The sequence below is a fragment of the Heterocephalus glaber genome, unplaced genomic scaffold (assembly GCF_053883595.1).
Source record: "Heterocephalus glaber isolate CG9 unplaced genomic scaffold, H.glaber_assembly_v1.0 deba00001550, whole genome shotgun sequence".
Taxonomy (NCBI): Eukaryota; Metazoa; Chordata; class Mammalia; order Rodentia; family Bathyergidae; genus Heterocephalus; species Heterocephalus glaber.
Genome location: NW_028258343.1, coordinates 25,863,635 through 25,878,767, shown reverse-complemented (window position 1 = coordinate 25,878,767; position 15,133 = coordinate 25,863,635). Strand labels below are relative to the sequence as shown.

The following is a 15,133-nucleotide window of genomic DNA, read 5'->3' as shown; positions in this document are numbered from 1 at the left end:
AAGCTAAAGAGGGAAGGTCTGGTGTCCTACCATCTCCTTTGAGGCAGTGACCCCAGTGACCCACAGACCTACACTGCATCCCAGCTCTTAAAGTGTCCACCACCTTGGAACAGCACCACCATGGGATCCACGTCTCCACATGTGGTCTCTAGGGGACATTTAAAATCCAAGTTCTAGCACATGCATAAATAATACACTAAGAGAAAGTTTCAAAATAAATTTAAAATTACACATTCAATGGGTCCGGGGATTTAGCTCAGTGGTGCCACCGCCTGTCCCTGCAAGCACAAGGTCCTGAGTTCGATCCCTGGTACAAAACAAAAAAACAAACAAAAAACAAAATAAACCCCACATTCAACTGAATTAATAGAAAATAAGGTATCAAAATCTGTGGGACTGAGCCAGTGGTGTGCCTAAAGGGAATATATAAAACCCTAAATGCTTATAAATGAAATCTCAATCATCAATCTAAGTTTTTAGTCCAAAACTCTAACAAAAGAGCAAAACAAACCAAAGTAAGAAAGAAACAAAGAAATAATGAAGAAGAGAAATCAGTGAAATTGAAAATAAAAAAAACCAGAGAAAGTAATTAAACCCAATGCTAATTTTGTTAAATAGTGTTGTAATTGCTAAACTTCCAATAAGAGTCACCAAGAAAAAACATACATAAATTATCAATATCAGGAATTAAAACAGAGATATCACAGCACTTCACAACATTAAAGGGATAAGAAGGGAAGAGTGTAGTATTCAGAACCCAGTTCAAATAAATTTAATGACTAAGATGAAATGCAAAAAATCCTTTAAATTACAGGCTACCAATATAAAACCAAGATAAAAGAGATCCTATGTACAGTCTTGTAATTGGACTACTAAAGAAATTGAATTTATACTTAAAATCTTTGGAAGTAGAAATCTCTAAAAATACAGTTTTACTATAAATTTTACTAAACATTTAAAGAAATGATGCTAATTCTACACAATCTATTCCTGAAAACAGATGAGGAAAGAATACTTCCTAACTTATTTTATGAGGCCAGTATTAAGGTGAATGGCTTTAGATGAAGCTGGGGAGGTAAGCATAAGAATTTGATCTTTATTCTAAGAACAATGAGAAGCAAATTGAAGTTTGTTTAGTCTTTCTAAATATAGTTTGGGGATGAAGCAGGAATGGCAATGGACATTTTCTTACACTTCTTTTCAATTGTTCTTCTCTCCTAAATTGGAGAGACAAACAACCTCTAAGCACCTTGTCCCTTTATGCTTCCTTTGTCCTGGCCTTACCACCATGTTCTAGCCTATTTTCTACACAAAAAAAGTCTCCACCAGGGCTGGGGATTTAGCTCAATGGTTCCACCACCTGCCTTGCAAGCACAAGGTCCCAAGTTTGATCCCCAGTACAAAAAAATAAAAGGCCTCCACCATATCTTGCCAACTATAACAGATGGAGTAAAAAAGATCCACTAAGGAGAGGAATGTTTGATCTAAACCTTGCACCAGTGACAAAGAAACCAACTTATAGTTCTAACTGATCTTTTGCTTTTAGAATTCCAAGGATTCTAAATCTGGAAGATCTGACATTAAGGACTCCCTGAGCCAGCAGAAATTAAATGCAAGATTATGTGAGTGGAAGGGAAAAGATCCATAACTTATATCAAACTATTGAAGGATTTTTGATTCCCACACTAAACTGTGGGTACAGGAGTTTATATTCTTCCATGAAGTTAGAATTATCACTGACGACTTGCTGAATGGAAGTCACACCAATGTAAAGTGCAAAATAACAAAGTATTATTAGGTGGTTTATTATAAAAAAAGAGAGAAATGCAAAATAAACTAATATTAAAGACTTGACTACTTTATGGCTTGCAGTCAAGTCTAGATATGGTCCAGTCCTTTATACCTTCTTCATGGGGGAGAGAGCATACAAAAATTAATAGTCATACTCATGACCTTAAATCATTGTAAAATTATGAATTCACATGCATGTTATCAAATAAATATTTTTATATTAATATAGCTGTGGAATTCATCTGAATTTCAGTTATTAGAAAAGAAGTAGCCCACGAAACTGTTTACACAGAGTAACTTTTGTATTGCCTTCTCCTTGAAAATGTATTCTGCCTACTAATCAACCAGATTTCACCCTAAGCAGGGAAGCAACTCAGTCCTTCTTTATTTTTCCAAGAGACAAGGTTTCCCAAGGCTCTCTTTCCCTTTCCCTTTCTTCTTCTCTTCCTCCTACCTTTCCCTCCTGCCCCCCCCCACACACACTGTTTCTTCACTAATGCACAACTTGCTCCTCATGGTACAACTTGGATCACACTATCAGGTGGCCCTAAATCGCCCTGAGCTCAGGGCACCGGACCATGAATTTGGTTTCCAAACAGTAGCTATAGAGTCCGGGTCTGATTGGGTGAGCAAGAAAGAGGGACAGGGTCTCCATCAAATCACAAATCTAGGATTCTCACCTCAGCCTCTCTACAACCCTGGCAGCAGGCCTGCAGTTGTTCTCGGAAGAACCGCCCCCGGGGTTGCCATGGAGACCGGACGCTGCAAGTTGCAGAGCGCCTGAACGCAGAAATCACTTAGGAGACCTTCGCTAGGCGACGCCTTGCTTTGCCTTCTTCCCGACCTTCACGTCCCGGTCATCAGAGCTTTTTTCTCGACTCTTCCCATGGAAGACTCGACCACCCTGAAACAAGAAAAGGAAAACCAACAACTGGCGGAAGCAGTGCAGCCGTGGGAAGAAGAGACAGCAGCTTCTCCCCAGGATCTTGGTCCCGAGTCATTTGGGCCCTGGGAGGTCGAGTGGGCGCCAGACCCCGGCCCCCGGCCCAGGAGCAGCCGTGCTCGGACCCCCGAACCCGTAGGCCCCGTAGCGGAGCAAGCAGCGTCGTCTTCCCCGCCATCGCCTCAGAAGCCCTTGTCGACTCTGGCCAGGCAGGACCTCGGGGCCCTACGGCAGCTAGACAGGATCACCAATGGGACTCTTGATGCTGGGACTCCTCTTTCTGACCCACCGGGGCAATCGACTGATGCGAGGGAATCGGCTCCCCCAAGCCAATCGGGGCAGGACACCTCTGCACTGACTCAGCAACCCGATCCAAGTAGCAAGCCCTCTAAACCACAGGAGCTGCGACCTGGCAGTGCCCAGGAGGAGGCCTGGAGCAGCCACCAGAACAGAGATCAGCCTGGGCCCAAGGCCTCTGAGGCGGCCCCCAGCACTCTTGAGATCGCGGTGCAGAACGCCAAGGTTTACCTGCTTCGGGCCAGCAGCAAGACAGGCTTGAACCTGTAAGTCTAGGGTAAAAGGAAGGAGAGCAGTCTGACGAAGTGAAAAGGTTGGGGGTTATCTGTGACGGTATATTTCTCTAGGTAAACGGAAATACACTTAAAATGATATAGGGAAAGAAAGTCATAAAATTTCATCACAGCACTAAAAGCAGTGGGGTCTCTTAGAATTTAAAGACTCTAGTGCACAGAAATAAAACCTATCATTTATGAGTCTTGCCCTTTGAAGAGAAAATAAAAGCAAACTTTAAGCATCTTTCCAGGATGCTTGTAAAAAATAATTGCCTACAGTGTTAGAGAAGGCCTGTGTCTAAAATCCAGAAGTTCTCGTGCTTGTGTAGTATGGCTTTGAGCCACTTTCCAGGCCAGCCCTGAGGTGACCAGTACCTCAGCTTCCTGGGGACGTCCTGCCTTGAGCACTGAATGTACTATATCCTTAAAAAGCCTCCAGTTCTGGATAAACTGTGAGAATTTGTCATCACCCAGGCCATTTAGAAAATTCCCATTTTATCCAGATGTCTCTTCACATTTGGTGACCAGCAGTCCAGGTATGCTCCGGGTATCCCATTATAATTAATTTCAGAACTCCTAACAATACAGATTTCTATAGATGCTTGCCTTTAGGGTTACATAATCAGAGTCTGTCAAAGGTATGGTTAGAAGGGACTTTAGAAAACATCAAATCAACCCATTTGTTTGTAGGGGAAGGAACCGACTCCTAGACTACTTAATTTGCTGGATCCACAGGCTCAGGGCACCAGTGACTCACACTTCCCTCCCCTGTGGCTCTGCTCCAGCTGCATGGCCTCGAGAGTTGCTATGTGGGTCCCCTGGCCTGGAGACTTCTTTCCTAGTCCTGTGCTTGGCTGGCTACTGGTCCTTCAGAACTCAACTTCCGTAGAACTCAATTATAATAGCCTATCTTTTCCTTCAGAGTACTCAGAGCCATTTATAGCTGTGTACATATTTATGGACTTACATTTTAGTTCCTAACTCAGTGGACTACACTGCAGGCCCCAGAATGCAGTGACCATGTGAGTTTTGTACACTGCTCTATGTTTATCTCCTAGTATGATGATATCAACTTATTGAACATGAATGAATGAATGGCAGAAGAGTACAGGTCACCTTCTGAATCTGTTTCAGTTCTCATCATAATCTGCCAAGGTGCCTCCTGTTTTGTCAGAAAATAATGAGTGCCTACTAAATACATGATGAATATATACTGAATATATAATGCCTACTGAATATATAATGAATGTATGCTGAATATAAAATGAAGCATATATTGGCAGTCATTATTTCATTTTAAGAAACAGAAAATATGACTCGAAAGTCTATTCCCCTCCACACCTCGGTACCGGGGATCAAACTCAGGACCTTGTACTTTTGAGGCAGGCACAGAGCCACTGAGCTAAATCCTCAGTCCTCTAAAGTCTAATTAAAAAATAATATTTGATGGGAGAATAAACCCACTAAACCCAAGATTCACTAAACCCGAGATTGAGCAATTCAAAATATTATTTATAAATAAAATGCTATTTTATATTTTAATTTTTTTATTAAATTCTTTTATTGGTACATTGTAGGTATACAACACAATTACATTTCTCATTGGGAATTGTACCTTTACATAATGCATCTTGGTTCTTATTTTTTCCCCATTTCTAGCCCTCCCTTCATGCCCTCCACCCTTTCCTATTTACAAAGCCTTTATTTCCGTTTTTTCCATTTCTCATCATTTTTCCTTTCCCTTCTTTCCTTTCCCCTGCCCCTCCCACTTCCCCTACCCCTTTGGACCTTTTCTTCCTATTTTGCATTATCAATTATTCATTCTAATCAATGGTACATTTTAGGTATACAATATAATGACATTCATCATTGGAAATTTGCACCTTTACATAGTCTCTCTTGGTTCTTATTTTTCACCCCTGCCTTTAATTTTAAAATTATAAATTATAAATTTTAAATTTTATTTTAAAATTATTTTTATTTAAATTTAAATTTAATTTTTAAAAATACAATATTATTTATAAATTACTATTTTAAATTACAATTTTCTTAAACTGTTAGAGTGTAATTTGCTACTCAGTATGAATTCTACTTGAATTTCTATGGTATATTTCCTGTTATAACATCCTGGGTTAAATAACAAGCATGAATTTTCAAATTTTTCTAAAATAGCAAAACAGCTCATTATAAATATTTGTAAGTTTACTAAAATATGAAATTGAATACAAAAACTAAAGTGAGAAAATAGCCTCATTAAATCATTTTACAAGTGATATCAGCCAAATATTAAAATTTAATTTGGCTTTCAAATTCTATTTCTTAGGTCATTAATCAGTATCTTGGGTTAATATTCACTGTTTAAGTACTTTAGAGCCAACAGTCCAAAACAGCTTAGTAAAGATGGCTTTAATTTCCATTTCTTATTGTACATCTAATTTGACAGACATAAAATCTATTTTTGTGGCAATTAAAATAATCTTTGATTAAATACAGGATCTGATCATGGTTTTCCATTTACAGAAAAGAATTACTTCCTTCTTTTCTACCATTCTATTAAAACAACTTGGGCTGGGGATTTAGCTCAGTGGCACCGTGCCTGCCTCCACAAGCGCAGGGTCAAGTTTGATCCCCGGTACCAAAAAACCAAACATTAATTCTCCCTAAATGAAAAATCATCATCATGAATTAATACCTAACAAATATATATCATGATTTCACACAATACCTTTTTCAGGTGTAGACTTAGAAAACATTTATAGCCTATATGTACTGAAGAACTATGAGTAAAACACATATGGACATTATACTGAAACCTGAAAAATAAAGTAAAAATTCAGGTTTAGATATTCTGATTCATACACCAGGTATTGGAGCAAATCAAGCCCTCTCCTTACAAACACAGCAATTGTCCACGAACTTATGTGAAAATTTTTCTCATCTGAACTACAGAGGCTCCTCCCTGAGTAAATATTAAGAAAGCTTAATGAAGGTTTCTCAAGTTTTGTTCATTTATAAGAATAGCATGCCAGGCTTGGTGGTGCACGCCTGTAATCCCAGCACTTTGGAAGCTGAGGCAGGAAGATTGCTACGAGTTTGAGGCCTGCCTGAACTACTTAGCAAAACCCTGTTTAAAAAAAAAAAAAAAGAATGGCAAGATTTGCAGAGGGATTTGTTCTTCAAATATAATATTTTAACTGCCCTTCACATGGGTTGCCCATATAATCTACATATTTTCTGTGATATTCTTAAAATCCATTAGAAATATAGACATTAAAGGAAAAAAAGAATAACATCTCAGGTCAGTTAATAGAAAACAGGCAGCTATTGAGCATATATTTGTTTCATTATAGCAAGGGAGAAGACGTAAGAAAAATGGAAGTCTGATCTTGGCTATGAAAGGGCCTAATGTGCTTGCTATGCAGGAAATAATGCATGTGACCTCCTCAGCAGCATTTCTGTGTCACCAGAAAGGGCCACTCTAAGCTAAGGGAAATTGGGGAACAGCTTGAGTGTGAGTCTTTGAGAATAAAGGGGGCTTAAAATTATTTTTTGAGAGAAATGTTATGTTTGGGACAAATGAAGTCTCTCAGGGGGGATTTAGCAACAAAAGTGATTTTTCTTTGATTTACCTCACAGGACAGGTCTAATTGAACTAGAAAAAGGTTGGAGAGATGTGATGCAGAGAGTCATTTTATGCAAGTTCCATCCTGAACATAAGTTTCTTTTCCCCATGAGAGATTGACAGGGGTTTGTCTTCTTAAAAGTAAATCTGCGTTGTAAATCTGGTATTGAAAAGGCCCATAGTAACAGTAATGCATAAGATATAGCGAATTAGGGGATAGAGGCAGTTTCAGTACTTCAGTTGTGAAGTGACAGCTAGGGCCGTGGTTTTGATCGAATGAAACCAAATATCGGTCATCACAGTTTAATAAATGTAATACATGATGATACTTGTCTTAGTTGTGTGTAGTGGAGGCTGCCTTATGAAACTTATTCCTTGTAGGTCTAAATAAAGTAAATAACTGGCTTAAAAATAGGATGGAAATGGGGCAGGGGATTTAGCTCAGTGGTGCTGCCACCTGCTTCGCAGGCACAAGGTGCCAAGTTCAATCTCCGGTACCAGAAAAAAGGTGGAAAGGAAGTAAACAGGTCTTAAAGACAGAATCAGCAGATTTAGAAGTCAAGTTGGGTTGGCAAAGACAGGGGAATGGAAAAGACAGTAACAATGAAAATGTTAATCACTTTTAAATATGTAACCAAAATGAAATGTGAAGATGCGGATGTGGATATCCATCGGATATGGATGATGTGTCTTGCTTTAATATGTTTTTCTCTAATAATTTAAACATCTATATCCTATTAGAGACATTTCCTAAGGAAAATTCTAGGATAGCTTCTCTCTGACATGGTAGAAATCATCTACACTGAAAATCTCTGATGATGTCAGGTTGATGAATTCCCTAAACCCAAGCAACCTGCAGGAAATACTTCTATAAGTGCTCTTGATGTGCATATGATCTGGAATTTCCTCTGTTTGAGTAGATATGATCATCTTTCTAATATGCTGACCAAGATATTAGATGAGCGTCCTGAAAATGCTATTGACTTCATTGAAACTATCAGCCAAGATGTGAAAATGGCACATTTTAGTAAAAAATTAGATACACTCCAAAATGAGAATGAGATGCTTCCAACGTATGAAATGGCAGAGAGGCAAAAGGCTCTTTTTCTCCAGGGACATTTGGAAGGAGCTGACCAAGAACTGGAGGATGAAATAGTAAGTCATCACTGTAAATATTAATGGTTAAATTCTGGGGTGGGGGTCTGGGAAGATGAGGGTGTATGGCTTTAAATTCATAGCAAGTGGTTTTTATGGCTCTCTAAATAGTATTTGTATCTTAATTTCCTTAAATATTTTCAAGCCTCCAATTAACTCACTCACTGTGTACCACTTACTTCCTCGTTAATTAGTTTTTCACATTGTGTGGTTTGTTATTGTTGTTGTTATTTTGATACAGGGTCTTGCTATGTAGCCTGGAACTCATGATCTTCCTGCTTTAGTCTCCCAAATGCTGGGATTACAAGCATGTACCACTAGGCCTAGCTCACATGGAGTTGCAACATTTTATAGGCCTTAGTTTTTGTTAGAAGTTTGTGTGTGGTAACTTTCTTGGTAACAGAAAAGATGGTTTCTTTGTATTTTATATTCTCCAAGTTGTCTGGTACAGATTTAGGTATATGGCTGTTTCTTATTAAATATTTGTGAATAGTGAATGTCAGATATAGTTAAATTTCTATCACCTACTGACTCTGAAGCTGTGGTGAGGTTGTAGTGCAATGCATTCTCCACGTGTCTGCGGTGAGGCTGATAGAAGCAAACCTACGGCACTGCGGTTACACTGAAGCTGTATGTTACGGCTTGTGTCTAGACGTCCCCCCAAAACCTCATGCAGTCATGGGGGGAAGGGGCTTTTAGGGGTGGCTGGATCTAGAGTGTGTGGTGCTGGGATCAAGGCTGTGTGATTACTAAACCAGTCCACTGATTGGTGTGGCACAGCTCTGGCTAGGATTAAGGGTGTGAGTGCTACACCTGCCCTAGGGTGGGCAGACTGCCTAAAATATAAGGGACAGAAAAAGTGCTAATGTGATCCTGCCTGCCTGTTTGCTGTGGACTGCTTCTCCTCTGCAGTGCCCCTCTGCCATGCCACCCTGCCTTGGAGCTACTATGGACTGAAACCTCAGAAAACTGTGAATCAAACCAAAGAAACCGTTCCTCCTTTAACTTTGGGTGTTGGGTATTCTGTCTCAGCAATGAGAAAAGTAAGACGGTGTATTAAAGCTGGACTGCAGTTATATGAAAGCATAGCACATACACTTATGTACACTGTGCACTAGGTGCATAGTAGGCTATACCATCTATCATGTTTGCACAACGTAATTGTTTAATGAGACATTTCTCAGAATGTATCCATCATTAAGTGTTACATAATGGTAATTAAAAATTGAATTTTTGAATCAACTTCCACATTTCCCTTAAATCTACCAGGAAATTTAGAAGTACTTCTAATGTCATTTGCAGTCTCTTCCAAGGTAAGCTCCTTCTATTATGTCTTAATATTATGCATATTATGTTCACGAGACATAAGGTAAGGAAGAGGAATAAAATGCTTTTTAATCTTCATAGACAAAAAGATTAAAATATTAATGAGAGAGTTGGTGATGGTGGGGGAGCTATATTATACAGAAAATCTGGTGTATCACAAAAATTTTGGCTTCAGTCAGGTATGATGGCACATTCCTTTTTCTTTTTTTTTTTTTTTTTCGTACTGGGGATCGAACTCGGGTCCTTGTGCTTGCAAGGCGGGCAGTGGAACCACTGAGCTAAATCCCCAGCCCTAATGGCACATTCCTGTAATCCCAGCTAGTCTGGAGCCTGAGACAGGAGGATTGCAAGTTTTAGGTCAGCATGCACAACTCAGCAAGACTCTGACTCAAGCTTAAATTGTATAAAGTGGTGGGGATGTAGCTCAGTGGTAAAGCACTTTCTTTTTTTTTTTTGTATTAAATTTTTTTATTGGTACATTGTAGGTATACAACACAATTACATTTCTCATTGGGAATTGTACCTTTATATAATGCATCTTGGTTCTTATTTTTTCCCCATTAGCACTTTCTTGACATGCAGGAGACTCTGATTTCAACCCCCATTACTACAAAAAGAAGTTTATATAAGTTACAAATCTGATATTAGTAATCTATTTTCAAAAAAAAAAAGAGACTCACTCTGTCAGGGGAAAGGTTAGGACCTAGACAGTAGGCACAAGCCTAGGGCTCAGCAACTCATGACAATGAGGTCCACAGTACAGAATGAACAGATGACTGGGTTCAGGAGTCAACACCAGGCTGCTTCAACAAGGTGGCATTTGGTTGAGTTGCCTTGCACAGTTATGAGGTCTCAGGAGCACAACACATGAGGCAGACAGAAGATTTCCTCTGGAGACATTAATCAAAGCAAGGTCAGAATGGGCACCATGGTATGGAAAAGCATAGTGTCATAGGGATCCCCAGCCTAAAACCAGCATATTGGACGAAGATAGAAATAACCTGTTTTGACCTGGAGTCTAAGCCCCGTCTTAGTTATTTCCTCATTGCTGAGACAAAATACTGGCACCCACAAGTTAAAGGAGGAAATTCTTATTTTACTTTAAGTTTGTAGAGGTTTCAGTCCATAGTCAGCTGACCCCAAGGCAGGGCAGCATGACAGAGGGGTATTGTAGGGGAGAAACAGTTTGTATCCATCAGTACTTACTAGAGAAACAGATACAACACAAGATATACAAATATATATGAATTGACAAGATTGGCTCACAGTGGCCACACACAGAGTCAGATGAGGAAGAGTGCACAGGATCTGTCTTCACACTGGAGACCGAAGGATTGAGTTGAAGGTCTGGAGCTCACTGCAGTGTCTCATGCAAGTCTGTATCAGGAGGCCAATGGAAGCCTGAAAAGTCTACACCTGGAAGGCTTAAGGATCCGAAGAATGAAGGAGCTGAAGAATCCTCTCTAGAAGGCAGGAGATGATGTCCAAGGGGAAGACTGGAGCTCTTCTCAAGGAACAGAAGCAGCAGCACCCTTCCTCATTTCCCCTTTATACTCTCCAGGCAACCAAGCCACCCTAGGGTGGATCCTCCACACCTCAGGGCATGGAATTGCTGAGCCAATTTAGCTAAGCTTCTCTTAACCAAACTTCAAGTAGACACTATCAATCAACCGTCACCCAGTTCATGGCTGGGTAGGCAGAAAGCAGCAAGCGGCAAGCCTCCCTTTCTCTTTTATCTCATTCAGGCTAAAAGCCTACTGGATGGTGCCAACCACACTTAGGGTGGGCTTTCCCATTACTCACACCCAGAACTATGCTAAATCAACCAGTGGAGTAATTCAGTTTTCACATGCCCTTAATCCATATTCACACATCCATGATCCAGCCACCTCCCAAAGCCCCATTTGTGAGTGTATGAGGTTTTGGGGAGACATCTAGACACAAGCCATGGCAGCCTCTTACAGAGTCAATAAATCATCCTGATGAAAAGGGTAGAATTGGTTTTAGAACCAGGGAAAGCTGAGTCATCAGGTGAAGATGAAAAGCTCCACCTTAAAGCAGGAACAGGAAGAGCTGGCTTCCCAGGGAATGAGACATCAGCTATGTGACAATGCTGTTCCTGACTTCTTTGTGTACTGCACTCATGTTTTTAGTCGTGGTTAGACTTCAGCGTTCATTCATTCATTCATTGGCAAATGCTATGACTATCTACTGCATTCTAGGTATGGGGATGTATGTGTGAAAAGACTACTTTTTGGTACCAGGGATCGAAGTTGGGACCTTGTGCTTGTGAGGCAGGCGATGGCACCACTGAGCTAAATCCCTAGCCCTGAAAAGACTTTTCTGACTTTAAGTTGCTTGCAATCTAGTAAGAGAGACAATGAAAATAAAGCTATTTGATTAGTACAATAAAGAGATGGCCTCATATGATGGGAAAAACCTGGGCTTTGGAGTTAGAGCTGAGTTAGAATTCTGGGTCAGTCACTCACTAATTGTGTGACTTGGAGTAAGTGACTTAACTTTCTGTGCTTCAGGGACAGTCACATGGAAATACTCTGAGAAGTATGGATAGTCTATATGTAGGGAATCACTTCTGATAGATTCAAAGCCCAGGGCACCTGAGAACCCTTAAGGACATGACCCCGCCATCTAGCACATGTGCACAATGGGACACACCTATGTAAGCATGACTTAGGATAGACTACATGCGTTACATGCTTATGTGAGGACATAATGATGTAAGGCTGTGCAGTGGCCCACATAAGGGCCAAGGAATAAAGATGTTTGTTTCTGGTCTTGTTGCTGATGTTAGCTCTGTGCACTTTCTTTACCCTGGAGACCTCACCCACAAGCCCTTCAGCCCCCCCAACCCAGACAAGTGGCCTAGTTGGCAGGATGAGGTGAGTGTCCCCTTGGTGCCTATGGGGCCAGTGCCTGATGGCAAGGGAGGACCCCAGGAAAATGCGGACATTTCCCGGCCTCACTTTGGTTACCTGTAGCCAGCTTTTTGGCAGCATGGAAAGCCCCCAAAGACTGGGAAGCAGTTCAACTGACACCCAAGGTCATATTGAATCCCTCCACCCCATGAGTTGACAGGACAGATGGCTTGGCTGGTTTTCATTCTTTTCTACCATATGGGACAAGAGGCAGAAGATCTCCTCCAGTGAGAGGGACAAAGAGAGGGGAATCTGGAGCAATGACTGGCCACTGCAAAAGCCGTGTTGGAGGAGCACCACCTCCTCCCAAAGCAAAGTCCCCATCACCAGGAAAGTCCCCTGGCACTGCACACAAGGCCTGCTATTTGACAAGAGGTAGGGGTGGAGGAGCCCCTAACCCGAGGAGGGGGACAGGGGACCACCCATGTCTACCTGTCACACAACAAATACAACCTACACAGCCATGGAGCTATGAGAGGTGGCAAAACAACTGAATCAAAAGGTGGGTGAAACAGTGTCCATGAGGCTATGTTGTGGGACGAAGTGGCTGCTAACAATGTCAACCCCACGAGAGATGTTCCAACTAGCTAGCATAGCCAACACCCACTCTGTGCAATGGGTTTTGCAGGATGTGCAGCGGACAGCCCCAAGAGCAGGTAATGAGATTTTGATAAAACTGGTTGATAGCAGCAGCCCGCCTGGTTTGGGCAAATTCAGGCGACCTGCCAGAGCAAGTCACAAAATGGACAATCTACTTAGACTTAGTAGCTGTGCTGTGGGAAATGGGCATGTGACAAATGATGTTTGCTATGTGGTATCATAGCCCTGATGAAGAACTGCTTGCAGCGTGCACGAAAGACTTGATCCTGGCTATTGACCTGCTGGCTGCCAGTATGGTATTCTAGGCCAGGGGGTAAGATGATCCCAGCCACAATCCTATCGCAGGGTGAGCATATGGCCTGCATCCTCCTAGAAAGGCGGGATCTCCCTATAATGGTTTCTCTTTTTGTCCTGTCCTTCTGGTCAGGATAAGACATGCCAACAGCATCATCTCTTGGGCACACGTTTGCCCATGTACACCAACAATCACATTGTTGGGTGTGCACTGAACCCTGGACCAATGCAGATGAAGGCCTCCTGTGGAGGATCACACCAGTGTCCCTGCTCAGTTGGACTGACTGGTAGCAACAAAACCAGATGGGCTCTACCTGGGATCAACACCACCAGACTGCTAAAGCACTGATCCAGAAGAGCATGACCACCTGACAAGAACTGGAACCTGTTATATATAATGGTTGGGGGTGGATGACAGTAAATCAAGTAATGTTGCTGGGTGGCCACAAGCTGTGTTGTGCCAACAATAGTGTTAGTAATATTATTTTGTTCTCTTTATTGTTGTGGTGATGTTTGTACACAAGGATCAGCCCTATGAGCCACTCATAAGAAGCAATATTCCCCCAACCTTTGAAGGGGTGGGATGTAGGGAATCACTTCTGATGGATTCAAGGCCCAGGGCACCTGAGGACCCTTAAGGACATGACCCCGCCATCTAGCACATATGAACAACGGGACACACATAGCATGAGCTAGCATAGACTATCACACATGCATTATGGGCTTATGTAAGGACTGATGATGTTAAGGCTCTTTAGTGGCCTACATAAAGGGCCAAGGAATAAAGATGCTTGCTTCTGGTCTTGTTGCCGATGTCAGCTCCAGGGGCTTTCTTTACCCTGGGGATCTCACCTGTGAAAATCCCTTCAGGCCCCCAACTCTGACACCACATAAAAGCCTGGGTACACACTAGGGCTTTGGCCTAGGAGTTACAGTGCTTTGACAGCTGGCTAGACCTCCACACAGAATGGAGCACCTACTTCTGCTATTAGCAACTGGGTAGGACTTTGTAGCAGAAGTGATATTTCATCTGGATCACAAAGGATACAGGGTTCACCAGGTGAAGACTGTAAAAAATAAAATTTTAGGAAAAATGAAAAGTAAAAAATCAGGAAAGATCCAAATTCCAAGCAGCCACATATGATGCGAGGTGGTGTGGGAGGATTCTTCCCAAACTAAGCACTGTTTGCTGAGGTGCAGAGGAAGCTTTGAGGACACTACCACCTACAGCTCAATTAGGAAAAGAAAAAAACCAATGAAAGAAGCTCAGAACAAGTTCTAGGGGGGTGAGTAGGACCAACAATGAGTTTTACAATTCAATATCAAGAGCCAGCATGGTAGAGCACATGTGAAATCCCAGCACTCAGGAGGCTGAGGCAGGAGGATCACCACAAGTTCAAGGCCAGCCTGGGCTACATAGTGAATTCAAGGCCAGCCTGAACTACATAGTGAGGCCCTGTCTTAAAATAATATATACGAAAGAGGTGAGGATTGGAAAAGGCATTATATTTATCGTGATACTATAATATAAATGAGAGCAGATCATTTGTAAGAATAGCAAATGCTCTCAATTTCTCTATCCTGATCTCAGGTTCTATCCTACATTTCCACATTCTAAAAATTTTTTTCTTCAGACAGCTTGTTCATTTTCCTGTTTTTCTTTTACAGGACTATTTATATTGTTCTTCATTATCTTAAATCCCAAATTATTTATTCTAAGTAGGGACACACATCTGACTACATTGTCTTCACATTAAATTGAACACAACTTTATTACATTTTCCTTTTATTTATACTGTTACCATATATATGTACATACGATATGTTGATTTTTATTTGCCCTAAACACATATAACCATGTGTTTCAAAAGTATTTTTAAGTGGCAATATAAAC

The 15,133-nt window shown here is 41.2% G+C and overlaps 1 protein-coding gene across 4 annotated transcripts in view; it reads left to right on the top strand.

Moving 5' to 3' along the window:
* Nucleotides 1-2,522: 2,522 nt before the first annotated feature.
* Nucleotides 2,523-15,133, top strand: part of Rsph4a (radial spoke head component 4A) — a 29,844-nt gene continuing 17,233 nt past the window's right edge. The window contains exons 1-2 of one of the 4 annotated variants that reach the window (XM_004860176.4): nt 2,523-3,297; nt 7,849-8,083. In XM_004860176.4, the coding sequence (XP_004860233.1) occupies nt 2,678-3,297; nt 7,849-8,083 (855 nt within the window). In that variant the 5' untranslated portion in view covers nt 2,523-2,677. The remainder of the gene's footprint in view (nt 3,298-7,848; nt 8,084-15,133) is intronic. The other 3 variants (XM_087190211.1, XM_021240656.2, XM_004860175.3) reach the window with 3 other exon arrangements.